The sequence below is a fragment of the Homalodisca vitripennis genome, chromosome 2 (genome assembly GCF_021130785.1).
Source record: "Homalodisca vitripennis isolate AUS2020 chromosome 2, UT_GWSS_2.1, whole genome shotgun sequence".
NCBI classification, from domain to species: domain Eukaryota; kingdom Metazoa; phylum Arthropoda; class Insecta; order Hemiptera; family Cicadellidae; genus Homalodisca; species Homalodisca vitripennis.
In genome coordinates, this window is record NC_060208.1 from 90,765,151 (window position 1) to 90,778,381 (window position 13,231).

The following is a 13,231-nucleotide window of genomic DNA, read 5'->3' on the forward strand; positions in this document are numbered from 1 at the left end:
TTTTAATAAAAATTTCATTTGAATCGGAACATATTTTTATTGATTCCAAACAGACTTTACAATGATTCAGAGAAATTTTTCATAAACTTAAAAACGTTAGACGTGAACATGAAAGATATAAATCATGCATCGTGATTCTAAAATATTATCACTATATTATTGTAACGATGGATAATGTGATTTTATGCAAATAGGAATAATTTTAAAAGTAGGCTGTAGAAAATAATTTTATTGAAAAAAAGCTGGAAACAAAACAACAAAACTATTGGAAAAAGTACCGTACTGAATGTTATACAAGACGTCTAGCAAATTCTACATTCATAACAGTTATGAAAGCAAATGAGATAGGTATAGAAGAGGGAACAGAGAAGATTTGCATACGAAGCATGTTGCTCATGTTTGAGCAATTGAAAGAAATAGTTTAGTTGAGCCCCAAGATAATCCCACATACATTATATATACTACAATTATAAATTCGTATTAATTTCAGGAAAATGTCCAAAATAATCGTTTATAGGGATTTGAATTGTGAATCTTATTGTTTTTTGGACTTGCACTCTTTGAAAGAAGGGATCTTTGAGGTGTGTTACAGTTAATTTCCCTGTTTCCTTAGGACACTGTTAAAGTCCATATAGCCATATCATAATATCATACTCCATGATTCTATATACCACGACACAACTTATTCTAACAATGATTATTTTTATGTTCTGCATACGTTACTAGATGAATTTGAACTCACCAGTGGATTTAGCCGTTGGAGAACGCTGCAAATTCTTTAATAAATCAGCAATTGTGCGGGGAAAATTCTGTTGACGTGGAGGTGATGTAAGATCTATCATCCGAACAGGTGACTTTGGGTGTTTAGTTGGTGCTGTAAGGCAATGATAAATAATGAAATTAATGTGTGATTTAACACAGCCCAGACGACCCATGGATACATCGAAATATAATATTTGCGTTTCTACGTGTATGTGTTTGTGTCTGATGAAGACAGTATTGATAATCATTTTGATTAATACAGTGCAAAGACACTATTACAAAATTGGAAAGTAGTAAAAAAAATATTCTTATCTGTTAATGTAATCAACGGTAGTTACAAAGCCTCCAATGTAGACCACACTAACTTACTGGATTAGGCGTATAACTACGTCTATGCCAACATATGCGCAAAAGTTGTTTTCATACTCAATGTTAAAGACTTTGAAGTCTCGTTACTTATCTCCATATCCGTATTCACTTTTATTAAGAAATGTTATTGAGGAATTATCACGTTCAAAATTTCCTGAAATTAGAGTATATAGTACTTAATGTTTGTGTTTGTATTTTTTGATCACTTGAGTTTGTTATATAAAAGTAGAAAAGTAATCTCTGACACTATTACATTGTTCGTTCTTTCTAATATGTCACAAAATACTCGTAATATAAATTTCTTTAGCTCCTATGAATATCACCATTCATTACCATGCATAAATCTGTGTAGTTTCCTACACAGCTTATTCTAAGTCGGCTTTGTCTTTGCGGATGTGTTTTATGCGTTTTTAGATGAATATGACCTCACCACTGGACATGGACGTTGAGGGATGCTGGGAAAAAGGTGATAATCCGCGTTTTGTGGAGAAAAAGTGTAGAGGTGGAGGGGATGTAAGATCAATCATACGAACAGGTTAATGCTAAACATAATAAATGGTTAATATACATGGTTCGGGCACAAATAGTATATAAATCGAATAATAATGGTTGTCTTTGATCCTTTCACCATACCCTTTTTGACAAGCATTTTGATAAATGCCTTAAAATTAAGTGAAAATAAACACTAAAAAAAGATTTCATTAATAGTAGCAGAAATGTTTTTTGTCAGTTACAATACTAAACGGTTGTTACAGAGCGTTATTTATTCACTATGTAATATATTTTCCATTTCTTAAGGTTCATTGTACAGTAAACTCCAATATGTTCTATAAACGTATATGATTTTTGAATACAAGCTTTTTCCTGACAAAAACAATGTTATTATTTTAATATGCCATAAAATAAATATTCATTACTCTTTGTATTTCTCATTTCTTTTGTTACTTTGATTATGAGGCTTCATTACCAGGCTTAGATAGGTATAATTCATAAAAAAGTTAATATTTAATTTTAAAATTCGTTTTAGTTTTGTTGAATACGGAATTGATATCAATATAAGCTCACCAGAGTATTCGGACGTTAGTGGTGATAATTGAAGGGTCGTAGCGACATATTGTTCTGATGGGTGGGTAGTAAGATTAACCATCGAAACTGGTTTCTCTGAGTGCTGAGCTTCTGCTAGAAGGAAATACAAAGATTAACTCATATATTGGACACGAATAGTTGATTTATTGAACAAATTGTGTCCTGTTAATATGCAGTATAATTTACATAATTGTACTCTATCTTAGTGTATAGTTAACTCGGTGATGGTGGTATATAGGTTTGTAATGTTGGAAAATAGGCTCGGCGACAGATACACTTTACTGCAATATTTAACAACAATGCGGAAAAAAGCGTACTCTGTCTAGTATAAAATAAATTGAATTTTGAATGTAAGCAAACGTGAGTTACGCTAATAAAGTTGAAATTGGTTTAGTTTTTTTACTAAATACTAACCAAAGTAAAAGGGAAATTTAAACTAAAATAAAAACCCAATCGTAATACAGTAGAATCCTATTCTGTATAAATACTCTTATCTGTTTTATTACTTATAATGTCGTTAATAGGAAGATATTAGCAAAGTGGCTGTTTCAACAATAATTTTAAACGTATCTTATAACGTGTTTGGTTACTTAATACCTATTAGTTATTTATAAATTCTGACAACAATTTAGATACGCAATTATCATGCAATTAGATGAACAAAAAAGAGTTCAAGGGTGATTCTCTTACATTTGTGTATTATAATTGAAATAAATCACGAATGAGGTTCGTCCAGACAACTAGTTCCTTTTTTAATATTAATATAGGCAAAAAGAAAACAAAATAAACAAGTGTGTAATCACGATACATTAGCAGGCTTAGGGACTTTGTAGTTGTGTATTGTTATTTATGTTTAAAATACATTGCAAGTCAAGTGGAGTGTAGTAACAGGCCAGCTACGTCTGTATGTAAAGTGTTATCTGGTGAAATATCCTAGCCAAATTCAATATTTTGTTTTGCCATTGTGAGAGTTCCTTAGTGTCTAAACTCTTAATGCAAAATCATAAGGATTAAAGGATTTTTCATAAATTTCACTTATAACTCTTGATGAGTGCATGATCATAGTTAATTAGCACATTAATTATTATAACTGATGACAGAATTTCACAAACATAGGAATTTCATAAGCTGTAAAATTTTAATTTAGCTGAATACCTGGAGGTTGAGAAGTAGTTGTTGATGTTTCAGGTGTGGCACATCTTTCACACTTACACTCTGTTTTGCATTTAGTTCGCTTGAGAAATATTCCCTCTTCATAATGATGTAATGGAATCGCTCTTACAGGATCTGTAAACGTTACACTTTTATTGTACACTATTAAAATTTACAAATAAAATTGTTATTACATAACTTCACAACCATCCATCAGTAATAACTCCAATAAGAATGTAGTCATATGTAAAATGAATAGTGGGAGTTGACTAAATCTAGAGCACGTTGACATATCTTCGTTATTCAATGTCACAAAATAGATACTTAACGATTACTTAGAACGACCCTTGTTTGTCGTTACTAAAGCAACTTAATTTATGACCGAATGTTCTAATTGCATTAATTAGTTTTTACGTCAAACTATTGTGGACCACGAATGGAAACATAAAAAGTAATGGGTATTCCAAGAGTATACATCCAGTTTCATGTAGACTTATTTAAACCTATGTATTACGAATTATGCTTTAGCCTATACTACTACAAAACATATGCTAGTAATATCATTATTTATATCATTAAAGCTCTATGGAGTTTGTTTTTCTTTTAATTCATATCTGCATATAATTATAATAATAAAAGTTTCTAGTTTTAAAGTTGTGGACTTATACTAATAATAATAATAATAATGATTTTACTTTACTTAAAATCCATAATGTATTCAGTATTTTGTAAAATATAGAGATATAACCTTTTTAACCTCAATCTTGTTCAAAGGATCTTGTTGAACAAAATCTTAAAATTTCTTATAAATAACATGTCAAAATTTACGTACGATCGCAACACGATTTAATTATCAGCAATCATATCTTATGAACAATTTGCTACAAAGAATGTACGTAAGATCTGAGACCGTATTCGTTTGATGACACGTACTAGAAACCTGTAAACAACAACCTGCAAAACCTATTGACCAATTCGCGCAAAAAACTAAAACATTAAACTAAAGTTTTTAATTTTCAATATTTTCCGGCTAAAAAAATAATTATTACTTCATTCGTAAATCTTTTATTTCTGGGTTATTATCTTTACGGATACGTCAGAGTTTGATAAACAATATGTTTAACTATAAGGCTTTGATGAATCAACTATCGATTTAGAATATGCTCATAAATATATAGGCATTGAAGTTGAGAACATCAAAACAAATTGTTCAATGATATAGCACAGCTTGAAATTAAATAATAGGAACCTTTCAAAGACAGGGACATTAAGATGCTACTTCTTTGGGAAAAGCAAGCATCCACGGTGGGTAATACCAGATAGACAAAATAATATTTCACCAATAATATCTGCCCTGCTAAGCAAAAAGGCCTTAACTCCATTTTTTTTTTGAGTTTTTAATTATTTTCTGATAGTATGCATTAAAACACATGTTCTAAAAATAGGGGAAAAGCATTAAAAATGTTTTTTACCCTTCAAATCATCTTCAAACTTTACCTTAACTCCAATTAGTGCCTCTATATTAAGTAAAAAGATCTTATCTGACACATTTTACTGAAGAAAGCCTTACGTCCACTTGTTCCTATACATAAGGTCTTCTATCTTCAAACAGCAAGGCAGTTCATCACACCATAAGAAGGAAGAAAGAATTATCTCCTGTGTACAGTTGGAGTTAAGGTTTTCTTCTCTCTGAATGGTTGACGTTTTTGGTCTAATAAATAACACATGATTTCACAAATTAGTTGGTCAGCTTTCAGTCAGCTGTTTCCCTCCAAACTGAATTTGTTTATGTTTGGCATAACCTCTCAGTGCATTCATAGAATAATAATTGTGGAAAGGTGTGTTGTGGATCTGTGAAGTGTGTTAGTGTACTTCATGTAACATATTTGTAGATTTAACACATTAAATGTTGTTTAATTGGACAAAATGAGTTATAGTAGTTTGAGGGATAATTATATTGCAAACTTGCTGAATGATGATTTAAGTGATGAAGACGATTCTGAGCTTTCTCTTTGCCATTCGGCACCCGAGACCACCACCAATTCCAGACTTTGTACTCCTGTTAAAAGTCCTGATTGTATACCGGATTACACTGACCATGATGGTAGGTATGTTTTGACTGAACTTTCGCCTATGAAGTCTTGTTTTATGGTTCAAAATCATAGTAATGCTGTGAAGCCTGTTGAAGAGGACCGAGAAATTTGTGGTAACACTTCCATCACTGATCCAAATTTATCATTTGCTTATCAAATTGACTGTGAAAGCTCACCCACATCAGTAAATGTACCTATAGTAGTTCCTATAGTAATATAATTACTTGTAATAATGAGATTGTAATTGAAGATCATGTATCGGATATGGATTCTTCCCCAACTGCAGATGGTAATGGACAAGACCTAGGTCTGACAAAAAAAGGGACTCCACGGATTCGGAAAAAATCAACTATGGGCAAAAAGGATAAAGAATGTAAAAAACTTGAGAATTTTACAGTAAACCACCCAGTACGGCCCCCTTGTCAAAATTGTCGTTTAAAATGTTCCACAATTATAACAGAAAGCAGAAGAAAAGCCATTAATGAATTGTATTGCAAAAAAAGCTGGCATGACCAAAGACATTTTTTATTGATTTCTTCATGTAGGCAAGGTGTGAAAAGGCGACGAGGTAGTGAGACCTCAAACAGGAAATTTTAATTTAAATACTTTTTGACTAATGAGAACGAAGAAAAGATCCAAGTGTGTAAGAAGTTCCTTTTAACAACTTTAGGTTACACAAAAAACAATAATACAGTTCTCCATAATGTTTTATCTGATGATAAAGAGCCAACTAACATCAAACCTGATGGTCGAGGTAAAAGTACCCCTCCAATCAAAGTGGACAGAGATATAATAAAAGAACATGTGGAACCATTTATCCCAGCAATTGCTCATTACAGAAGAGAGTATGCTCCACTGAGGCGTTATTTGCCCAGTGGCATAACCATACATGACATGCATATGAATTTCAGGTCTCAACACCCTAGTGTTAAGTGCTCCTATGATTTGTACAGAGCTGTTCTCAAGGAAATGAAGATATAATCTTAAAAAGTAGCTAAATGAATATTTTAGAAGTGGTAAGCATTGCTATGTTAGAACAAACCAATATATTTTTTATTAATCAACGACAAAAAATCTACAGCTAATTTACTTTCAACTGGTTGAACAATTTATAAGTCAAAAATAGTGAAATTTGTAAAAACATGTTGAGATTTATGTAATTTTACAAGGAGTCTTTCGTTAAAGCATACAACTGTATTTCAACATGCCAATAAAACGAGGAGATAAGGCTTTCTCAATACTAATGAAATTAAGGAGTTTGAGGCAAAAAGGCCTTAAGTCAATTTTTTCATAGAAAAATATAATAATACATTTTTTTAACTGCATTGAAAAAAAAGTTTATATTTTTTAGATACCTTTAATAGTTATTTACTTTTTTATGTTAAAAAACACTTATAGAAATGTTCATTTTTACTTTTTGTTAAATATCTCAGTTTCAGCCGAAGTGGAATTAAGGTTTTCTTCCATAGTAGGGCAGTATTATTTTGGTGAAATGGTATTACCAAAATGATATTAGATGTATTGAGGACCATGAACGCTTCGGGGCGAAGGTTAGGGGCTTACTGCTGGGGGGCCTGTGGTAGTGATGGGTGGTGCTGCTTGTTGCGGTCATGTATGTAGAGGGTGTACTTGAGTGAGTGGGTGTCTTCTTGTTCTTCATTTTGAATTTTTCTTGTATTATAACAACATATATAAACTTTTCTCTTGTATTTTAAGTTTTGAATTCATTTTAATATGTATATTTACTTTAAGTTCTTTTAATTTTTTGTGGTCAAGAGATTTAGTTATTTGATATTTAAATTATAGTTTTATAATTTACCGAATTTGCATTAAACTATTGCAAATGTATTGTATATATATATATATATATATATATATATATATATATATATATATATATAATGAGCTAGAGTGGTAGAGACGGCTTGATTGCCCTAACTCTGCCTCTTAAATTTTAATAAAGGCATTTTTCATTTCATTTTCATTTCAATATGAAATCAATGAGAAACACTTCCATAGAACCAGGATTGCTTGCAGCTGATCAGCAATGCTTATCTAAAACATAAGTAAAGTTTAATGATATCGTTACTGATGGCTTCATATGTATTGGTAGCCATGGCACCTGTATCAATAAGACATTTGCTGATAAGAAAGGACTTATGGTAGTCCCAGGTCATTATCGACATTTTAAGAGCTTCAATAGACTTAAAATCTCAAGTCGTGTCGTCAATATTTTGTTACCAATTATCTTTCAACTGAAACCGCACATCACCGTTCGCACAACCAAAGTAGACAATTAGGAAGGGAACACCCATGGTGGAGAACGGGATGGCGGTTCAGAACTAAACCTAAAAGTGAAAAAAGAACACCGTGGACAGCGTGCTCAAATTTATTGACCAGTTGAAAGTCGCCACCAAAATACAGAGTTGAACAACTATTAGTCTGACAAATAAAAAAACCCATGACTACATTTAAACCAAAATTTCTGTCATGTATGTGACGTGCATCTGGAAAATTAGCAAATAGGAACAGTAGTAATTTAAAACAATAACTACTAATTCCACCCGGTATCCTTTGGCTAAGGGTGGGCTCCTAATGAAAACCAAGAAATAAAACTAAACTTAAAAACTATAAAACAAAACATAAACTATAATAACTGGCAACAATAACAAAATAAATATATTAAACAAATAGCAGGGTATCACAGTTGTATGACTAGTGGTATATTCATCTCATCATGGAGGCCAGTTTTCCGTGAGAGCAGGAAAACCCTGGAATTGAATGTGTCTGCGACCACCCATGATGGAAAGGCAGCAGGAGGTAAGAGTTCCTCTCCTGGACCTCTTCAGTGAGAAACGCAGAACTTACGCCAGGATGTTAGTGGGAAATAAAGCAGAATTAACAAAAAATAACTTGAAAAGGAAAAATTTCACTACAAGTTCTTTCTCTAACATATAAGAATTTCAGAAATTCCTTGCCACTCTCTGAAACGGTACATTCAGTGCTTTCTGCAGCCACAACGAACAACACTTACACGTATTAGATAATAAACCTTTACTTATAAATTATTATATTTATGTTCTTGGGTGGCACATTTAGACATAAACCCATACAGTATCTCTAAAGGTACACATAATCCTTATTAATTGTTTGCTAATCTTAAATTCTATTGCCCGTCAACAAACACATCATCATGAATGTTTTCTGTTGACATCAAAGTTTATAGAAAGTGGATTAAGTAGATATACATGTGATGAGATTATTGAAAAGATCAATTCCCCTTATAGAAGGCAATTACCAGCAGTGAGAATCAATAAATTTATTTAGTAATTCACTACTCTCAAAACAAAAAAACAGGTTCATTATTGGCAAACTCGTTGTTGAGGATTCTCAATATCAGATATTGAGCACTATTTACTTACCTGCAAAGACTCTATAATCTCTCATAGCAAAAAAATAAAAAGTACACACATAAAATAGTGGTAAATTATGTCATTTCGGCAGAATGTCCGTTTGGGGTTACAAAATAAAGTAGCCTGTTTCCACCGTGTGGTTAATAGTGTTATTAATAAATCGAAGTATGTGTTTTATATCATGAAGAATGTAATGCAAATCTTAAAAGTTTCTAATGATTTAAATTTTACCGTAAATAAAATATATACTGGTTAAAAAGCTGTTTGGGATATCTCATTATAACTAACAAACATTAATCAAATCTTTAAATATTTAGGCGTTTTGATCAAATTGCGGGTGCCTAGCAACTCTGACTTTCTAAAGCAGTCGGGATATTATCTCATTATTATATGTAGGTGCTTTGTCTCTTTTCAGAAACTATGCACACACTAATTAAACACAAACATTTGGCAATACCAACAAATTTTGCTTCAGACTACGAAAAATTAATCGTGAGAGTTATTTATTTAACGAAATTTTTTATACATCAAAAAGAAGCGCTCAATAATAGAAATTATAGCTGCAGCTATCTTTGAGGTAGTTATACAAATTTTGACACTTATTAATTTGTTGCTATTTTAGGATTGCAGGTGACTAGACAGAGCTGAGATCGGTAATCAAAAAAAAAGCAGCGAAATACAGAACGATAACTTTCATGAAATGTTATAAAGCACCTTTTAAGCTTATTCGCAAATTTGGTACACCGTTCTACGTATACAAATAATATAGCAGTAGTTTTATGTTGTTGTATGTATGTGAACTGTAGTAAATCTTGCATAACGAAGGAGAAGCAACTAGTTAATCAAGTCTATGTAATCAACGTGGGAATAGAAAAATACAGGATGGAATGTGGTGATATAGATTACTATACGGATAGCTTTTAAAGATATACTGGGTCAGTTTTCTAAAGTGATCCAATAGCTAACTTTTTAATTACATGACAGCACCAAACTTTAAATTTTGAACTTGCTCAATTTTCAGTTTCACTCAGGAATACACTTTCAAGTTTTATGAAGATGGCCGCCATTTTCCAATATGGTGGACAACTTTAAAATCTTTTATAGTCGTGCGTCTTTTTAAGATAAATTAACAGTATATCATCCCCAAAACGGATCATATGGGTACACCATGTTTTATGGTTTTGGTGGCGCTATACGTTTTCCCAATTCTAACACATTGTTTTCTGTCACTTAATTAACTTTTAAACCACTTGTGAGGAAAACCTCGCACTCTTGCCATCCATAGTTTGTCCAATAATATTTTATGACCTACCGTGTCAAAATCCTTTGTTATATTAACAAAAGTTGCAGCGCACTTTTTGCTCTGATTTAACCCATTGTTACCATATTCGAAATAGTTAATAAAAGCATCTTCAGTACTAAGTTCTTCTCTAAAGCCAAACCTGATTTCTGCTGAGATAAGAAGTTTATATTAAAAAATTAATTAAGCGTTTCTTTAACAGACTCTTATATGCCTTATAGATCACAGATAACAAGGATATATGTCTGTAACAGTTGGTTTGTTTCTGGTTTCCACGTTTAAAAAGAGGAATCACAACTGCAGTAAACTTTTATTAAATAAATATGTTAAAGCTGCACGATTTGCAGTGATATTATTTTAAACACATAATATTGATGTTGTATATGCCCAGCGATTTGTTATTTTGTAGCCTACATTTTACATCCAGCACCTCCTGCTCATCTATCGGTACCGTAAGGAATGAAATTGGCGAATAACTTGTCGGAAAATGAACATCATACTTATTGTTGCCTTTAACACTAGTAATTGCACCTCGGACCACCTCCGGAGGTAATAACTTCTTTAACAGCTACATCACCTTTATCTCTCAGAAGTTTCGACCCTATTTCTGATTCAAGTATTTCAAATTATCCCTTTTTTCTCCAATCAATCTATTAACTATTTTCCATTGTCCCCGGGAATCTCCAGCATAATACTCGAATTGGTTTAAATACTCATTTTCTTTAGTTGCCCTTATATTATATTTAAATTTATTTCTAAATGACCTATAACATTCCCTTAACTTAACATCGTGAAGCCTTCCTATCATCAATTTATAAATGTTCCGTCTCCTTGGTATACCTTTACATAGCCATTCAGTTATACAAGGTGTAGGCTTTTTTTGCTTATCCGGTCTGTAAATATTTTGGGTACTCTTCTCTATAGCACAATTTAATTTGTCGATAAATATATTAAATACATTCAAAATCTAATTTTATTCATATAAATCATTCCAGTTCATCATAATAAGCTGCTTAGCTAATTTATCACAGTTCAAGTTTGGTATATCTATACTAAGAGACCTTCCAAAATCTGACACGTCGATTTCAACTGTGAGAATGATCAGTGAGTGATCAGAAATTCCCAAATGTAGGAACTGATGTTTTATAATGCGCCCAAACCTCTGTGTTGTGTTAAACCTGACAAAACAGTGATCGATGTTCACTCGTGTCTGATATCCTGGCCGGTTCTTAAACAATACAACTTATGCCGTATAGCTGGCCATCAGGCCTAGGTAAGAATCAACCACGTTACATTCAGTTTTGATATTCAAGTTGAAATCACCGGTGTAAACAACATGATGTCCGTAATATCTGCTTATAAGTTGTAAAATATCAGTGAAATACTGCCCTATTGGTGCACCAAGTAGCCTATACACGGCGAGGAGGACAAAGTCAACGTTGTCGGCGTGACAGGTGAGCTGAAGCCAGTCTACTGATTGTATGTCTGTGTGTATATCTACAAGGCTACATTGGTAACCAGAACGCACGTACACTACAACCTCGCCCGATTGGTATAAATCATTACAATGACAAAATTGAACGAAGTCGTTCATTTTGTACAGACATAACTTGTTACTCAAAACCCAGACTTCTGTCAATACTATAAATTATGGTTTAAATATCATATTATTTAGCTCACCTACATATAAAAGCAAAACTTTGGCGTAAACTACGTATATTTTGAACTATAAAATGGAAACAAACATGCATAAAATCACTGATCTATCTCGTAATACTTAAAATTAAATCTGATAATACAAAAACATAAATTTTTATATTTTTTTGTCAAAATGTTTTACTAGATTTATGAGTAAAATATTTATGAAGGATATTCTATGTATGTTTAAAATGAGAATTAAAAAATGAAACTTAAAAGAACAACATCAGCATTATTGAGCAATATAAAAACGAAATATAAAATGTATAATTTGATAAGACCGTCTTTTCGTAATGTATATTTAAAAGCATTCACTAATAAACCATTCAATTAAATGTATAACACATTAAATTTAAGAGCAAAATACAAATTGGAACTTCTAAGTTAAATATAACTTATAATTAAAAAAGAACTTGCCCACATATGTTAATTATAACTATTAACCAAACATTTTTATTTACATGGTTTATTTAGTAGTAGGCGAAATTCCAATACACACCTAGTTAATAACAAATAAAATATAAATTTATTTTATTTTATAGTTTTTAACAAAATAATATGTCAAGAAAAGTAAATTTGTCATGGCAATGCGTAAAATAAAACGGAAACAATCCCTTAAGCTATCTAAAGTACTTTTAGCAGAACATTACTATTTCTTGATAATAACGATTTGACTAAAAGCGCAAAGCAACTTAGCTTAGCTTAGCTTTTTGGCTAAGCATTTGAAAAAGACTTACAGAGTTGTAATATCATCCATAGTGGACACAATCCTAACATTGTCACCAAGATTCTTTCTCGTCATAATTTTACCACTGCGGGTCCAGAGGTGTGTGTAGGCCTCGACGTGGAACATTGGGAAGTCTGCGTCGACCAGGTGAGAGACTCTCGTTCATGTACACAGAGCCTCCACCGGTCGCGGTGTTATACCCAGGTCGTGGAGTTCCGCTTCACTCTCTTATTTTGAAGTAATCCCTTATCATCCACCCTCCGCACCATCTTGACTACTATCCCTGGTGGTCTGCTGGAGCCGTCCCTGACTTGAAGACGGTGATCATATTCTCCTCAACGACATAGTCCAGAGGTCTCCCCCATACTTTTTCACCAGGTTGGCGACATTCTCACCCTTCTCTATTGCAATCCCGTAAATTCCTAGAGTATTCTGACGTGAGTATTGTTCGGCTTTGTCCAGCCTTGTATCCAAGCACGACACATGTTTGCGGAGCGTTGCGTTCTCAGCCTTTAGATATTTCATCAAACCGGCCAACTCCTCCCTCTTCTTGTAGATGAGTTCGTTTTCCTCCGCAATCTCTTCGTGGCAGCTGTTCAGTGAGGTGCCGAGACTCCCCTCTACTCACTTA

General features: G+C 32.6%; 1 protein-coding gene across 7 annotated transcripts in view; it reads right to left on the reverse strand.

Annotated features, from left to right (window-relative positions):
* Positions 1 to 13,231, reverse strand: part of LOC124354346 — a 90,981-nt gene that overhangs the window by 46,321 nt on the left and 31,429 nt on the right. For 6 of the 7 annotated variants that reach the window (XM_046804726.1, XM_046804727.1, XM_046804725.1 and 3 more), the window contains 3 exons: positions 3,373 to 3,504; positions 2,197 to 2,310; positions 743 to 874 (listed from right to left, as the gene is read on the reverse strand). In XM_046804726.1, the coding sequence (XP_046660682.1) occupies positions 743 to 874; positions 2,197 to 2,310; positions 3,373 to 3,504 (378 nt within the window). The remainder of the gene's footprint in view (positions 1 to 742; positions 875 to 2,196; positions 2,311 to 3,372; positions 3,505 to 13,231) is intronic. The other variant, XM_046804724.1, reaches the window with a different exon arrangement.